At 45.7% G+C, this 18,080-nt stretch overlaps 1 protein-coding gene across 1 annotated transcript in view; it reads left to right on the top strand.

Moving 5' to 3' along the window:
* LOC135546641 (roundabout homolog 2-like) overlaps positions 1-18,080 on the top strand; it is a 651,734-nt gene that overhangs the window by 579,874 nt on the left and 53,780 nt on the right. The window contains 4 exon segments of the mRNA XM_064975230.1: positions 1,533-1,764; positions 7,755-7,879; positions 8,026-8,197; positions 11,016-11,204. Coding sequence (XP_064831302.1) covers positions 1,533-1,764; positions 7,755-7,879; positions 8,026-8,197; positions 11,016-11,204 — 718 coding nt within the window.

Genomic DNA, 18,080 nt, shown 5'->3' with positions numbered 1-18,080 from the left:
ACAAGCCATTACTGTGAGTTATGCCCCCCTTCCTCTGCATAAATTCAACTTTTCTCTCTCTGGCTAAATGGGCCCAAGTTTAGAACCAAGGACCCTTATCGACTGGGAGAGCACTATCGCACCTCTGGGCTCTCTGTCTGTCACCTCAATTGGACAGATTTGTCTACATTGTCCCAGGTGTGTATTCTTCTCCCAGAGTTCCCCTGGGTTGGATGACAGTCATCAGCCGATCACTTCACACTCACATGTTTGTCCTAGGCCTTGTGGGACCCTGCCTTAGGTTTCACTAGTTGGTATGTACAATACAAGTGAGACGTGCATATGTAGGGCTTTTATAGCTGTGCTCCTTAAAGCCCATGAATGGAGGGCCTTGGTGCTGTGTGCTCAGTGTGCTGAGAGAGAGGGAGGTCATTTCTCATCTCTCTCTCTCTCTCAGTTCAATTTCAATTTAAGGGTAATTATTGGCATGGGAAACGTATGCTTATATTGCTAAAGCAAGTGAAATAGATAATAAACAAAAGTGAAATAAACAACAACAAATATTAACAGTAAACATTACACTCACAAAAGGTCCAAAAGAATACAGACATTTCAAATGTCATATTATGTGAAAATAGTTCAAGTACAAAAGGGAAAATAAGTAAACATAAATATGGATTGAATTTGTTGTTACTAGTAGCCCTTTTCATGTGGCAACAGGTCATAAATCTTGCTGCTGTGATGGCACACTGTGGTATTTCACCCAGTAGATATGGGAGTTTATCAAAACGTGGTTTGTTTTCTAATTCTTTGTCGGTCTGTGTAGTCTGAGGGTCATTTTTCAGTGTATTATTATAAGTCAGTTAACCTCAGGATTGGTGGGTCCCCCTCGGGGCGGGTGAGCTAACGTAGGCTAATGCCATTAGCATGAGGTTGGAAGTAACAAGAACATTTCCCAGGACACAGACATATCTGATATGGTCAGAAAGCTTCATAATCTAACTGCACTGTCCAATTTACAGTAGCTATTACAGTGAAATAATATCATGCGATTGTTTGAGGAGAGTGCACAGTTATGAACTTTAAATGCAATTAATAAACCAATTAGGAACATTTGAGCAGTATTGATACAACATCTTGAACAGAAATGCAATGTTTCATTGGATCAGTCTAAAACGTTGCACATACACTGCTGCCATCTAGTGGTCAAAATCTAAATTGTGCCTGGGCTGGAAAACTACAGTATGGCCTTTAGATTTGTATATGTTATTTTATGCGAAAATTTGAGGAAAAAAAGGTCCCGATCCTTAAGAGGTTTTAAGGACAAATTTTTATTTACAATGATGGCCTACCCCGGCCAATCCGTACATCTGTTGAACAACATTGTTTCATGTACTCTGGTGTCTGAGTACTGTGCTGCACACCTATGGCCATGATCCTTATCTATTTCCTCTTAACTCTTTCCTATCTGAAAAGAAGATGTGTTTTATTTCCTAGGAACCCTGTACAGTTGAGTGAAGCTAACCCCTCTTCTCCCCATGTCTTTGTCCCAGGTGGACCGTCAGTCTCAGTTCATCCAGGGATACAGAGTTCTGTACAGGCAGACATCTGGCATGTTTCCCCCAGGACCCTGGCAGACCCAGGATGTGAAGGTCCCCTCTGAGCGCAGTGTGGTCCTCTCCAACCTCAAGAAAGGCATTGTCTATGAGATCAAGGTCCGGCCCTACTTCAATGAGTTCCAGGGCATGGACAGTGAGTCCAGGTCGGCTCGCACCACAGAGGAAGGTAAAGAAATCACCAAGCTATTTCATGAACATTTTCCTCCGTCCAAGTGGTTTCTATTCACACAGATTTGAGATGACTGTTTGACATGTTTCCTGTAGGGCGCACAATTGTTATGATATCTTAAATGTCGCTCACAATAACTGTCTCCTGCTGTGACATTGTGGGGATAGTGTGTGTCTGTGTTCCTGCCTGCCACTGTGTAGTTTCCTGAACTTTCTGCTTGATTGTTTATGATTGGTGGTGTTTCTGTGAGCCCACTTCTCATCCATCACCCTGCAACCATGAGTTGAGATATGATTGGACCCAGCGCTCGCTCACTTCCTGCTGGGAGGCGGAGCTGTCGCCCGCAGCCTGACTCTGACAGGACATGACAGGGCCAGAGAGAGACATGCTTCACACTGATACACGCACCCACACACACACACCCACACACACACCCACACACACACACACACAGAGCCTGCGGGATCCTCAATACCTTCCCACTTCTAATGGAGTAGATCCGGGTTTCACGTCATGACCTGTTATACTGGGGAAAGACAGATGATATGGACAGTTCTATAGCTGTACATGCTGTTACATATGGACAGTTCTATAGCTGTACATGCTGTTACATATGGACAGTTCTATAGCTGTACATGCTGTTACATATGGACAGTTCTATAGCTGTACATGCTGTTACATATGGACAGTTCTATAGCTGTACATGCTGTTACATATGGACAGTTCTATAGCTGTACATGCTGTTACATATGGACAGTTCTATAGCTGTACATGCTGTTACATATGGACAGTTCTATAGCTGTACATGCTGTTACATATGGACAGTTCTATAGCTGTACATGCTGTTACATATGGACAGTTCTATAGCTGTACATGCTGTTACATATGGACAGTTCTATAGCTGTACATGCTGTTACATATGGACAGTTCTATAGCTGTACATGCTGTTACATATGGACAGTTCTATAGCTGTACATGCTGTTACATATGGACAGTTCTATAGCTGTACATGCTGTTACATATGGACAGTTCTATAGCTGTACATGCTGTTACATATGGACAGTTCTATAGCTGTACATGCTGTTACATATGGACAGTTCTATAGCTGTACATGCTGTTACATATGGACAGTTCTATAGCTGTACATGCTGTTACATATGGACAGTTCTATAGCTGTACATGCTGTTACATATGGACAGTTCTATAGCTGTACATGCTGTTACATATGGACAGTTCTATAGCTGTACATGCTGTTACATATGGACAGTTCTATAGCTGTACATGCTGTTACATATGGACAGTTCTATAGCTGTACATGCTGTTACATATGGACAGTTCTATAGCTGTACATGCTGTTACATATGGACAGTTCTATAGATGTACATGCTGTTACATATGGACAGTTCTATAGCTGTACATGCTGTTACATATGGACAGTTCTATAGCTGTACATGCTGTTACATATGGACAGTTCTATAGCTGTACATGCTGTTACATATGGACAGTTCTATAGCTGTACATGCTGTTACATATGGACAGTTCTATAGCTGTACATGCTGTTACATATGGACAGTTCTATAGCTGTACATGCTGTTACATATGGACAGTTCTATAGCTGTACATGCTGTTACATATGGACAGTTCTATAGCTGTACATGCTGTTACATATGGACAGTTCTATAGCTGTACATGCTGTTACATATGGACAGTTCTATAGCTGTACATGCTGTTACATATGGACAGTTCTATAGCTGTACATGCTGTTACATATGGACAGTTCTATAGCTGTACATGCTGTTACATATGGACAGTTCTATAGCTGTACATGCTGTTACATATGGACAGTTCTATAGCTGTACATGCTGTTACATATGGACAGTTCTATAGCTGTACATGCTGTTACATATGGACAGTTCTATAGCTGTACATGCTGTTAAATATGGACAGTTCTATAACTGTACATGCTGTTACATATGGACAGTTCTATAGCTGTACATGCTGTTAAATATGGACAGTTCTATAGCTGTACATGCTGTTATATATGGACAGTTCTATAGCTGTACATGTTGTTACATATGGAAAGTTCTATAACTGTACATGCTGTACTGATTCATGTGGTGAAGGTGAGTAGTAGGGTAGACAAACATGTGCAGACCAACATAAACACAAACAGATACTCCACGACTATGACTGACACTATGAGGCCATGGGACAGACACTATGAGGCCATGGGACAGACACTCTGAGGCCATGGGACAGACACTGTGAGGCCATGGGACAGACACTATGAGGCCATGGGACAGACACTGTGAGGCCATGGGACAGACACTATGAGGCCATGGGACAGACACTGTGAGGCCATGGGACAGACACTGTGAGGCCATGGGACAGACACTGTGAGGCCATGGGACAGACACTGTGAGGCCATGGGACAGACACTGTGAGGCCATGGGACAGACACTGTGAGGCCATGGGACAGACACTGTGAGGCCATGGGACAGACACTGTGAGACCATGGGACAGACACTGTGAGGCCATGGGACAGACACTGTGAGGCCATGGGACAGACACTGTGAGGCCATGGGACAGACACTGTGAGGCCATGGGACAGACACTGTGAGGCCATGGGACAGACACTGTGAGACCATGGGACAGACACTATGATGCTATGGGACAGACACTGTGAGGCCATGGGTTTGGAGAGTGATTATTATTAGAGTGATTACATTATTAGAGTGATTACATTATTAGAGTATCCCATCCCCAGAGCATCTCCACCAGGAGGATGATGGGATACGACTCACCACTCCATGACTCTACCTTACTGTATGTCTTTCACTTTGCTACTCCATTTCTTCTTCTCTCTGGTCCATCTGGAGAGGGGAGAGTCAACCTTTATGTTCCATTTCTTCTTCTCTCTGGTCCATCTGGAGAGGGGAGAGTCAACCTTTATGTTTCATTTCTTCTTCTCTCTGGTCCATCTGGAGAGGGGAGAGTCAACCTTTATGTTTCATTTCTTCTTCTCTCTGGTCCATCTGGAGAGGGGAGAGTCAACCTTTATGTTCCATTTCTTCTTCTCTCTGGTCCATCTGGAGAGGGGAGAGTCAACCTTTATGTTTCATTTCTTCTTCTCTCTGGTCCATCTGGAGAGGGGAGAGTCAACCTTTATGTTCCGTTTCTTCTTCTCTCTGGTCCATCTGGAGAGGGGAGAGTCAAGCTTTATGTTCCATTTCTTCTTCTCTCTGGTCCATCTGGAGAGGGGAGAGTGGAGGCAGACAGTCAAGCCAAGGGGATGATAAATATAACACATTCTATGAATAGAACACACTCTTGAACACATTCCAGTGATATGAAGTCCACTGACAGATTGCCTCAGAAGGGACCAGAGAGGCCATCAAGTATGTTAAACAACCCAGCCAGCCTGCCTGGTTCTGGGGGAGAGTTGAACCAGTAGTCAGTGGGTGCAGGAGACCAACAGTATCTACCTCCTGCTGCCTGCCTGTTCTCAGCATAGAAAATGAGTTGCTGCTTATCTAAATGGCTCTGAGGCTTAGATTAGCACTCTACTGTTTAGAATGGGAGGGGTGGCAGTGTGCTGTAGTGTGTGTGTGTGTGTGTGTGTGTGTGTGTGTGTGTGTGTGTGTGTGTGTGTGTGTGTGTGTGTGTGTGTGTGTGTGTGTGTGTGTGTGTGTGTGTAGTGTGTGTGCGTGTGTGTGTAGTGTGTGTGTGTGTGTGTGTGTGTGTGTGTAGTGTGTGTGTGTGTGCGTGTAACATACGTGTGGAGACAGCAGGTCACATTCCTGCCAGCCATACATCAATGGGCTAATGGCTCTATTACAGCAGCCAGCACTGCTCCTAATGAAAAATGTGGATTGTTTAGCGCAAATATGCATAATAATAAGCTGCTAAATCATTCATAACATTAACTTTGAACGACATTGTCCCTGATGGCTGCTGCGCTGTGATGTTGCGTTCTGTCACCTCTGTGTAATCTAACACAGCTGCGGAGGGCGGCGGAGGCCTCTAAGCATGATGGGAGATGGGCTGGTGGTGGATTTCTAACATGGTGTCCGGTATTGGAGCCATTTGTCTTCTTCCTCCATGCCTGGTCCTCTCTTGGTGTTTTGGTGTTCAGTGTAGCAGTATGACTGCAGTAGGTCGGTAGCTTGACACATGCTGTTTTAGAGTGGGGGCTAGCTGGGGGAGGTGAGAGAGAGGCACAGAGTAAATGCTGTTTTAGAGTGGGGGCTAGCTGGGGGAGGTGAGAGAGAGGCACAGAGTAAATGCTGTTTTAGAGTGGGGGCTAGCTGGGGGAGGTGAGAGAGAGGCACAGAGTAAATGCTGTTTTAGATTGGGGGCTAGCTGGGGGAGGTGAGAGAGAGGCACAGAGTAAATGCTGTTTTAGAGAGGGGCTAGCTGGGGGAGGTGAGAGAGAGGCACAGAGTAAATGCTGTTTTAGAGTGGGGGCTAGCTGGGGGAGGTGAGAGAGAGCCACAGAGTAAATGCTGTTTTAGAGTGGGGGCTAGCTGGGGGAGGTGAGAGAGAGGCACAGAGTAAATGCTGTTTTAGAGTGGGGGCTAGCTGGGGGAGGTGAGAGAGAGGCACAGAGTAAATGCTGTTTTAGAGAGGGGCTAGCTGGGGAGGTGAGAGAGAGGCACAGAGTAAATGCTGTTTTAGCGTGGGGGCTAGCTGGGGGAGGTGAGAGAGAGGCACAGAGTAAATGCTGTTTTAGAGAGGGGCTAGCTGGGGGAGGTGAGAGAGAGGCACAGAGTAAATGCTGTTTTAGAGAGGGGCTAGCTGGGGGAGGTGAGAGAGAGGCACAGAGTAAATGCTGTTTTAGAGTGGGGGCTAGCTGGGGGAGGTGAGAGAGAGGCACATAGTAAATGCTGTTTTAGAGTGGGCGCTAGCTGGGGGAGGTGTTTTAGAGTATTTTTTTGACGTTATTTTCAGTTTGCTTCAATTGTTATGTATTTATTTGGCCGGCACTCGTTCATCAGCCGGAGGAGAATTTCTATGAAATGACAGTGATGTGAGTACTGAAACCCGAGGCTGGTGTCTGCTCTGGGCTCTGTCTCTCAGGAGCTGGTGTCTGCTGTGGGCTCTGTCTCTCATGAGCTGGTGTCTGCTGTGGGCTCTGGGCTCTGTCTCTCATGAGCTGGTGTCTGCTGTGGGCTCTGGGCTCTGTTTCTCAGGAGCTGGTGTCTGCTGTGGGCTCTGGTCTCTGTCTCTCATGAGTTGGTGTCTGCTGTGGGCTCTGGGCTCTGTTTCTCAGGAGCTGGTGTCTGTTGTGGGCTCTGTCTCTCATGAGCTGGTGCCTTCTGTGGACCCTGGTCTCTCAGGCCATGTACACACCCCATCTATAGAGCTGTGCCTCACTTTAGAGCCTCCCCCCTGCTCTCTACCCCACTGGCTTTAGTTCCACCAGGCTGAGCGACGAAACCAGTCAATATGTTTACCTAGCCCCATGTTTCAATTCTCCTCAAAATAAATTTCTTCGAATGTTCCTCATGTATGGCTGCACTGCTGTAAGGCTCCTCCTATAAGCCTGTTGACCCACATGTCACCCTGGCTGAGTCAATGGAGGAGTCTTAGCTTGACTGAGGGTGCTTGACTGACTGCCTGGGTGTTACTCTGAAAATCAATAGCAGTATTCTGTGTGTAAATCCCTCTGTGTTGAAGCAGGCGCAGGCAGGCCTGGGATATTTAATCATAGTGAAATGTTAAAGAGAGCCGTGTCAAACCTCCCTGTTCTCCATGTAAATCCCCTTCTAATGAGCTGCTGCTCTCCCCACAGCACCTGTGTCTTCCACCTGCTAACAACTACACACACTCCTCACAATAAAGATGATGTGTGTGTGTCCATGTGTGCGTGCGTGCGTGTTTGTGAGGTTGTGTGTGTAACGGAGAATGGAATGCTCCCTCCCTCTTCCTCTTCCCTGACCATCTATTGTTTTCTCCGCCCCCCATCTGCCTCCCCTCAACCCCAGCTCCCAGTGCCCCTCCCCTGCAGGTTACAGTCCTGACGGTGGGCAACCAGAACAGCACCTCCATCAGCATCTCCTGGGACCCCCCTCCTCCAGAACACCAGAACGGCATCATCCAGGAGTACAAGGCAGGTTACTGTGAGAAGATAGACTGGATGTAACCTGCTGACTCTGGCTTACTGAGAGGCCATCAGAATCAATATAATACTCTACCTGACACCACTGTGACAGGATGTTATGCTCTCTCTTCCTCTGTCTCTCTTCCTCTACTCAGATATGGTGCCTAGGGAATGAGACACGATTCCACGTGAATAAGACAGTGGATGCAGCCATCCGGTCGGTGGTTGTGGGGGGGCTTCAAGTGGGGGTGCTGTATCGGGTGGAGGTGGCTGCCAGCACCAGTGCAGGGGTGGGGGTCAAGAGTGAACCTCAACCTATTGTCATTGGTAAGAGACCCAGGGGGAGTGGAATGGGAAGGAAAACACACGAAAGGGGGAGTTATGGTAGATTTTACAACGGGTGTGTCTAATCCTAAGTGCTGATTCGTTAAAACTGCATTCCAGACGGTGTCTATTCCACAAGTTACCACCGGCTAAATGTAAGACGGTAAAATGCTTATTTACTCTGTTCCATCTGACTGCGCAATCCACTGTCTCATCAGCCCAGCCAGGCAATTTATGAACTTGATCTCTATAAAAAATAATCTAGACATTATCTCACATTTCTTTTAAACTAACATTTAGTTTTCAAAAGCGTAGATTTGAATCTTCTACCGGATCGGTGACCCCCCATGGGATGTTTGAGCTAACGTGTGCTTCTGTGATCAGCATGACGTTGAATGGAACAAGAACATTTCCCTGGACATAGACATGTCTTATATGGGCAGAAAGCTTCAATTCTTGTCAATCTAACTGTGCTGTCCAATTTAAAGATGCTATTACAGTGAAAGAATTACATGCTATTGTTTGAGGAGAGTGCACAATTATGTACTTGAAAATGTATCAATAAACCAATTTGGCACATTTTGGCAGACTTGATACAACATTTTGAACAGTAATGCAATGGTTCATTGGATCAATAGAAAACTTTGCTTATACACTGCTGCCATCTAGTTGCCAAAATCTAACTTGCAAAATACTTAACGACTGGGTCACGTCCATACTGTAGATACAGAACAAAAATACTTAACGACTGGGTCACGTCTCTGGCAACCAAACCGATTGAACGAACAACCAGCCGACTTGGTTAGCAACCCTAGATTTGTGTCGGGACTATTTCTTAGTGATAATGCCCTGGAAGCCAGTGTTTGGGGCCTAACAACACCTGTGCCAATATATCCTCCAAACACCGGCCTCGAGGGCATTATCACATAAATGATTGAGGAATGTAAAAGTGTCTCATAATTACAGAAAAGTCCATTTAGTTTTTGAAGGACATTTTTATTGGAAAAAACATCACTCCAATTAACATGGCCACGAGGCAGGGAATAAAGAATGCCTATTTAAATGATCAATATTACCACTTTGGGGCAAAAGTATTTACAATTAGAGAGCATGTGACATGAGTGATCAGTCATACTGATTGTATTTAAATCATACATCTGTTATTTTGATGTGTAGTCAGGCTGTGGTGTAGGTCTGTTATTTTGATGTGTAGCCAGGCTGTGGTGTAGGTCTGTTATTTTGATGTGTAGCCAGGCTGTGGTGTAGGTCTGTTATTTTGATGTGTAGCCAGGCTGTGGTGTAGGTCTGTTATTTTGATGTGTAGCCAGGCTGTGGTGTAGGTCTGTTATTTTGATGTGTAGCCAGGCTGTGGTGTAGGTCTGTTATTTTGATGTGTAGCCAGGCTGTGGTGTAGGTCTGTTATTTTGATGTGTAGCCAGGCTGTGGTGTAGGTCTGTTATTTTGATGTGTAGCCAGGCTGTGGTGTAGGTCTGTTATTTTGATGTGTAGCCAGGCTGTGGTGTAGGTCTGTTATTTTGATGTGTAGCCAGGCTGTGGTGTAGGTCTGTTATTTTGATGTGTAGCCAGGCTGTGGTGTAGGTCTGTTATTTTGATGTGTAGCCAGGCTGTGGTGTAGGTCTGTTATTTTGATGTGTAGCCAGGCTGTGGTGTAGGTCTGTTATTTTGATGTGTAGCCAGGCTGTGGTGTAGGTCTGTTATTTTGATGTGTAGCCAGGCTGTGGTGTAGGTCTGTTATTTTGATGTGTAGCCAGGCTGTGGTGTAGGTCTGTTATTTTGATGTGTAGCCAGGCTGTGGTGTAGGTCTGTTATTTTGATGTGTAGCCAGGCTGTGGTGTAGGTCTGTTATTTTGATGTGTAGCCAGGCTGTGGTGTAGGTCTGTTATTTTGATGTGTAGCCAGGCTGTGGTGTAGGTCTGTTATTTTGATGTGTAGCCAGGTTATGGTGTAGGTCTGTGTAATTTATATGGACCAGGGACTGATTTGACCAATAACCGATGGCTTGGCCTGTAGCATAGTGTTTTTTCTCCAATGTCACTCCTATAATCCCTCTCACAGTTCTCCAAGCCAAAGATTGCAGGTATATTGTCATGTGTGCTCTTCTGAGAACCAACTCTTATAGTGTCAGGCAGACAAGTCAGAGTGAGCTTCGATTGGTAGATCGATACGGAGCAGGGTGTGCCTCTCATCTCACATGGTCTTTTTTATTGAAGTGAATTAGAGTCTGAGCTAAGCAAACAGCAGGATCAGCTGAGGGGTTGTCGTCAGCTTGTAGGATTTAGCCTCCCTCCCCTCTCTCTCTGTCTACACGTTAGGTTTCACAGCACACACACCGCAGCCATGTTCTACTCTCTCAGTCAATATGTTAGCTGCTATTGACGAGAGGCTGGTGTTGCCTCTGTATCTTACCATATCTACACCTGGAACTCAATCCTAACTACAGGTCTGTGCATGAAATTGACATTTCCTTGTACTTCTCCCATGGAGGTTGAAGGCATATCTTGAGGAAGAATTGAGCTCTTAGTAAATATGTGGGGACTATTATGGTACTGCTATTGTCCCCAGCCGGCAATCAATTGTAATAACAAAATGGTTTATTATAATGCTGAATCCTTTTTCACCGCTTCAACAAACAACCTGGCATACACACCCTCACACTGTTCCCCCGTCCCTCCTGTCCCCTTGCCCTCCTGTCTCCCCTGTCCCTCCTGTCCCTCCTGTCCCCCCGCCCTCCTGTCCCCCTGCCCTCCTGTCCCTCCTGCCCCTCCCGTCCCTCCTGTCCCCCCTGTCCCTCCCACCCCAGGTAAGGACTTCCGTGACGTGATCATTAGTGGGAACAGGAACAACAGCATCACGGAGCAGATCACAGACGTGGTGAAGCAGCCAGCGTTCATAGCGGGGATCGGAGGGGCCTGCTGGGTTATCCTCATGGGCTTCAGTATCTGGCTGTACTGGAGGAGGAAGAAGAGGAAGGGGCTCAGCAACTACGCAGGTTAGACCAGCAGGCAGGAGAGTACACACAGCAACTACACAGGTTAGACCAGCAGGCAGGAGAGTACACACAGCAACTACGCAGGTTAGACCAACAGGCAGTAGAGTACACACAGCAACTACGCAGGTTAGACCAGCAGGCAGGAGAGTACACACAGCAACTACGCAGGTTAGACCAGCAGGCAGGAGAGTACACTCAGCAACTACACAGGTTAGACCAGCAGGCAGGAGAGTACACTCAACAACTACGCAGGTTAGACCATCAGACAGGAGAGTACACAAAGCAACTACGCAGGTTAGACCAGCAGGCAGGAGAGTACACTCAGCAACTACGCAGGTTAGACCATCAGACAGGAGAGTACACAAAGCAACTACGCAGGTTAGACCAGCAGGCAGGAGAGTACACACAGCAACTATGCAGGTTAGACCAGCAGGCAGGAGAGTACACACAGACGCTAATTATGCACACAACATACAAACCGTACTGTAGGTGCATACACTCTACCTCTGTGAGATTGCTCCCTGCCATCAATACAGAGCACTCAACAAACTTCCTCAAAAGCATCACTAAACTGTGTTTTAATGACTTTATTAACTCTATTGTGAAGGGATATTTCTTTATCTCTACTGTCAAAGCAGTGTTGGTGTGAATCATGTTGTGATGGTTGTGATGTTGACACGCCCTCCCACGGTGTCGATGCTATCCTAGGGTGGCAGGGGTTGCGTGGGTTGGGTTACGGGTACAACTGATTCTCTGCTGGTCTGGCCAGTCACTCAGGACTGATACATGCTGGAGCTGGAGCCAGTTCATCCATCCTCCTACACCGACCCTGACATTTCAGAGTGTGGGTGCTCGACCTCAGTCAATACAGCCATCCACCATGGACTGTCTTCCACTGCCAAGGCTATTTAATTATAGTGGAGGAGATAGTCAATACAGCCATCCACCATGGACTGTCTTCCACTGCCAAGGCTATTTAATTATAGTGGAGGAGATAGTCAATACAGCCATCCACCATGGACAGTCTTCCACTGCCAGGCTATTTAATTATAGTGGAGGAGATAGTCAATACAGCCAATCACCATGGACTGTCTTCCACTGCTAAGCTATTTAATTATAGTGGAGGAGATAGTCAATACAGCCAACCACCATGGACTGTCTTCCACTGCTAGGCTATTTAATTATAGTGGAGGAGATAGTCAATACAACCATCCACCATGGACTGTCTTCCACTGCTAGGCTATTTAATTATAGTAGAGGAGATAATCAATACAGCCACCCACCATGGACTGTCTTCCACCTCCAGGCTATTTCATTAGAGAGTTGGAGATAGACATAATTTTAGTAATGCATGTAATGTTATTCAACAATGTCTTTGTACAAGTAAATTGTTATCTCTCTCAATAGTTTTTAATTTATTCTTTGTCTGAGCGCAAACTGACTTTTGATCTCGCTACAATCAGTCAAATGGCTGTAACCTGTCCTTCATTTCTGTTTGCTACATTTTGTGTATGTTGTGTTTTCTTTGATTTGTTTCTGTTGTCTCTACATCTCTGTGGCCTCTGAGCTGCTTTCCTGGCTGCCGCCATGCACACTGGGTCATGGAGTTGGCTCCTCTCCTCTGCCCCCCTTTCGCCTCCCTGGCCCCCAGCCCCAGTGTGCAGAGGCCCCCAAAGCAACGCCGCCAGCACCTCTGTAGGCTTTTAACACACAACTTCTCTGTCTTCTTGTTTTACAGTCCAGTCCTTCACCTTCACCCCTGCAGGTACTGTTCATTTGTCTGTCCACCCCCCCACCTCCTGCCACAGGTCCCTCCCCTCCTCTCCTCTCCTGCCTACATTATATATGTTTGACAGATTCCAGGTCTTGCCCAATATAAATCCAAACCCCAGCTTGAGGTGGCAAAAACCCATATTTCACACATTTTCTTCCTGCTGGAAGAGATGGCCTGAATTAGCTTAAATTCATCATGAAAACGCTCTGGATTTGTAATAGGGCAGGGGGCCTGTGCACTGCAAACAGCTGTCCCATCCCTGCTCAGTCATCAGCCTGGTTGTCATACCGTACTGTACCTCTGTGTTTGGCTGTTGTGACCATCAGTGTTTCACTGAACCTCCATCCTCTGGCTGTGGTGTTCCTCTCTCTGTCTGGTATTCCTGTTGGGACTCCCCTCTTTGATAGTAGTGGGTATTCCTCCAAAGACTCTTCACTCTCCTCTTTGATGGTAGTGGGTATTCCTCCAAAGACTCTTCACTCCCCTCTTTGATAGTAGTGGGTATTCCTCCAAAGACTATTCACTCCCCTCGTTGATAGTAGTGGGTATTCCTCCCAAAGACTCTGTATCCCCATTGTTGATGGTAGTGGGTATTCCTCCCAAAGACTCTTCACTCTCCTCTGTGATAGTAGTGGGTATTTCTCCTTAAAGACTCTTCACTCTCCTCTTTGATAGTAGTGGGTATTCCTCCCAAAGACTCTTCACTCTCCTCTGTGATAGTAGTGGGTATTTCTCCTTAAAGACTCTTCACTCTCCTCTTTGATAGTAGTGGGTATTCCTCCCAAAGACTCTTCACTCTCCTCTGTGATAGTAGTGGGTATTCCTCCCAAAGACTCTTCACTCTCTTCTGTGATAGTAGTGGGTATTCCTCCTTAAATACTCTTCACTCTCCTCTTTGATAGTAGTGGTTATTCCTCCTTAAAGACTCTTCACTCTCCTCTTTGATAGTAGTGGGTATTCCTCCCAAAGACTATTCACTCTCCTCTGTGATAGTAGTGGGTATTCCTCTCAAAGACTCTTCACTCTCCTCTTTGATAGTAGTGGGTATTCCTCCCAAATACTCTTCACTCTCCTCTTTGATAGTAGTGGGTATTCCTCGCAAAGACCCTTCACTCTCCTCTTTGATAGTAGTGGGTATTCCTCCTTAAAGACTCTTCACTCTCCTCTTTGATAGTAGTGGGTATTCTTCCCAAAGACTCTTCACTCTCCTCTTTGATAGTAGTGGGTATTCCTCCTTAAAGACTCTGTACTCTCCTCTGTGATAGTAGTGGGTATTCCTCTCAAAGACTCTTCACTCTCCTCTTTGATAGTAGTGGGTATTCCTCATTAAAGACTCGTCACTCTCCTCTGTGATAGTAGTGGGTATTCCTCCCAAAGACTCTTCACTCTCCTCTGTGATAGTAGTGGGTATTCCTCGCAAAGACCCTTCACTCTCCTCTTTGATAGTAGTGGGTATTCCTCCTTAAAGACTCTTCACTCTCCTCTTTGATAGTAGTGGGTATTCTTCCCAAAGACTCTTCACTCTCCTCTTTGATAGTAGTGGGTATTCCTCCTTAAAGACTCTGTACTCTCCTCTGTGATAGTAGTGGGTATTCCTCTCAAAGACTCTTCACTCTCCTCTTTGATAGTAGTGGGTATTCCTCCTTAAAGACTCGTCACTCTCCTCTGTGATAGTAGTGGGTATTTCTCTCAAAGACTCTTCACTCTCCTCTTTGATAGTAGTGGGTATTCCTCCTTAAAGACTCTTCACTCTCCTCTGTGATAGTAGTGGGTATTCCTCCTTAAAGACTCTTCACTCTCCTCTTTGATAGTAGTGGGTATTCCTCCTTAAAGACTCTTCACTCTCCTCTGTGATAGTAGTGGGTATTCCTCCTTAAATACTCTTCACTCTCCTCTTTGATAGTAGTGGGTATTCCTCCTTAAAGACTCTTCACTCTCCTCTTTGATAGTAGTGGGTATTCTTCCCAAAGACTCTTCACTCTCCTCTGTAATAGTAGTGGGTATTCCTCGCAAAGACTCTTCACTCTCCTCTTTGATAGTAGTGGGTATTCCTCCTTAAAGACTCTGTACTCTCCTCTGTGATAGTAGTGGGTATTCCTCTCAAAGACTCTTCACTCTCCTCTGTGATAGTAGTGGGTATTCCTCCTTAAAGACTCTTCACTCTCCTCTTTGATAGTAGTGGGTATTCCTCCTTAAATACTCTTCACTCTCCTCTGTGATAGTAGTGGGTATTCCTCCTTAAATACTCTTCACTCTCCTCTTTGATAGTAGTGGGTAGTCCTCCTTAAAGACTCTGTACTCTCCTCTTTGATAGTAGTGTGTATTCCTCCTTAAAGACTCTGTACTCTCATCTTTGATAGTAGTGGGTATTCCTCCTTAAAGACTCTTCACTCTCCTCTTTGATGGTAGTGGGTAGTCCTCCTTAAAGACTCTGTACTCTCCTCTGTGATAGTAGTGGGTATTCCTCCCAAAGACTCTTCACTCTCCTCTTTGATAGTAGTGGGTATTCCTCCTTAAAGACTCTGTACTCTCCTCTGTGATAGTAGTGGGTATTCCTCCCAAAGACTCTGTACTCTCCTCTGTGATAGTAGTGGGTATTACTCCCAAAGACTCTTCACTCTCCTCTTTGATGGTAGTGGGTATTCCTCCTTAAAGACTCTGTACTCTCCTCTGTGATAGTAGTGGGTATTCCTCCCAAAGACTCTTCGCTCTCCTCTGTGATAGTAGTGGGTATTCCTCCCAAGGACTCTTCACTCTCCTCGTTGATGGTAGTGGGTATTCCTCTCAAAGACTCTTCACTCTCCTCGTTGATGGTAGTGGGTATTCCTCCCAAAGACTCTTCACTCTCCTCTGTGATAGTAGTGGGTATTCCTCCCAAAGACTCTTCACTCTCCTCGTTGATGGTAGTGGGTATTCCTCCCAAAGACTCTTCACTCTCCTCTGTGATAGTAGTGGGTATTCCTCCCAAAGACTCTTCACTCTCCTCTGTGATAGTAGTGGGTATTCCTCCTTAAAGACCCTTCACTCTCCTCTTTGATAGTAGTGGGTATTCCTCCTTAAAGACTCTTCACTCTCCTCTTTGATGGTAGTGGGTATTCCTCCTTAAAGACTCTTCACTCTCCTCTGTGATAGTAGTGGGTATTCCTCCCAAAGACTCTTCACTCTCCTCTTTGATGGTAGTGGGTATTCCTCCTTAAAGACTCTTCACTCTCCTCTGTGATAGTAGTGGGTATTCCTCCTTAAAGACTCTTCACTCTCCTCTTTGATAGTAGTGGGTATTCCTCCTTAAAGACTCTTCACTCTCCTCTTTGATGGTAGTGGGTATTCCTCCTTAAAGACTCTTCACTCTCCTCTTTGATAGTAGTGGGTATTCGTCCTTAAAGTCTCTGTACTCCCCTCTCTGATAGTTGTGGGTATTCCTCCTTAAAGACTCTTCACTCTCCTCTTTGATAGTAGTGGGTATTCGTCCTTAAAGACTCTGTACTCCCCTCTTTGATAGTAGTGGGTATTCGTCCTGAAGACTCTGTACTCTCCTCTTTGATAGTAGTGGGTATTCGTCCTTAAAGTCTCTGTACTCCCCTCTCTGATAGTTGTGGGTATTTCTCCTTAAAGACTCTGTACTCTCCTCTTTGATAGTAGTGGGTATTCGTCCTTAAAGACTCTGTACTCCCCTCTCTGATAGTAGTGGGTATTCCTCCTTAAAGACTCTTCACTCTCCTCTTTGATATTAGTGGGTATTCGTCCTTAAAGACTCTGTACTCCCCTCTTTGATAGTAGTGGGTATTCGTCCTGAAGACTCTTCACTCTCCTCTTTGATGTTCCTGTGAGGTATCTATTGGGCTTGAAGGGGTCCTTTTCTTTCTACAGGTGTTGGTGTTGATTGGGGATTATAAATGTGATTATGTTGCCCTTTTAAAATATCCTCATTGGCTACTCTGGTAGTCTTCTTTATCTCTTGTCACAGCATTATGTGGCTCTGCTACTTTATACACCATGGACTAATTGGTTTATTGCAGTTAAATTGATAACTGTAACAATGTTAGCCCCCTATACTGTAAAGGATTATCAGTACATGCTCTCCCAAAGTGGACCTGACTGGCACCAATGCTGAGCAAGCAGGCAATCAGCCTCTGTCTCTCGATGAAAGAATCTGTAAATACAGGAGAGAAAAGCCTCTGTCTGCTCACTGTACTCTCCTGGAGAGATATAGATGAATTGAGGAGAACAGAGTCCATTACATATGAAATGAGTTCCTCAGACTGGGGTTATTCTCTACTGGTCCTGTACCAGCAGTGTGACGGAGAAAAGGCCAGTGCAGGGAGGCTGGCTGGGGGTCCTGGCTGTAGCTTAGCCACTCCAGGCAACACATTCTCCCTGTGATACACCCCCTGCTCCTCTGCCTGATCTCCCTTTAGACAATCAACCACTCCCTATTCTCACCTGGTGCTCTGGCCGCTGGAAGATAAGTGTTCCATTCAAACGTACTAGTGAAGAGTGGGTGTATTAGATTGTAGGCACACTGCACTGAGGCTAGAGGATCAGGGTGGTGTCCCTCGGGAGAGAACAATGAGTCAAGGACTGAAGGTGACGAGGAGGACTGGTTTAGATATGAATATTTTGGTGGTTGTTTTTTTAATGTCACTGAGTGTATGAGTGAGGTAGTGTGTCATTTAGGATGTTAGCTAGGAGATGAGGTGATGCCCACACACAGTGTCCCTGACTCCTATAGTAAAGCTGTCATACAGGAGAGGTAACGGGTTTTCGAGGCACGCAACCAGCAGGGAATTTGACGGGATTTTATACGTTGATTATGTCCTCACCCCTTAATGCTTATTAAAGAGGATTCATCGGAGAAAGGAAGGAGCAGGGCACAGCCACGTCAGGCTAACATTAAAGTCCTCCACAGCGGAGAATACATGTGTCTGAGGAAAGATAGGACATCAGAGGCCTCCCCACCGCAGAGCACAGTATCAGCCTCCCTATTCTTCCTACTAGGAAATAGACTGAGAGAGATTGTTTTTCTTTTTTTAACCAGGCAAGTCAGTTAAGAACAAATTCTTATTTTCAATGACGGTGGGTTAACTGCCTGTTCAGGGGCAGAA

Source organism: Oncorhynchus masou, chromosome 9 (genome assembly GCF_036934945.1).
Source record: "Oncorhynchus masou masou isolate Uvic2021 chromosome 9, UVic_Omas_1.1, whole genome shotgun sequence".
Taxonomy (NCBI): domain Eukaryota; kingdom Metazoa; phylum Chordata; class Actinopteri; order Salmoniformes; family Salmonidae; genus Oncorhynchus; species Oncorhynchus masou.
Note: the sequence above shows the minus strand (reverse complement) of the source record. Positions and strands in the feature narration are given on the sequence as shown.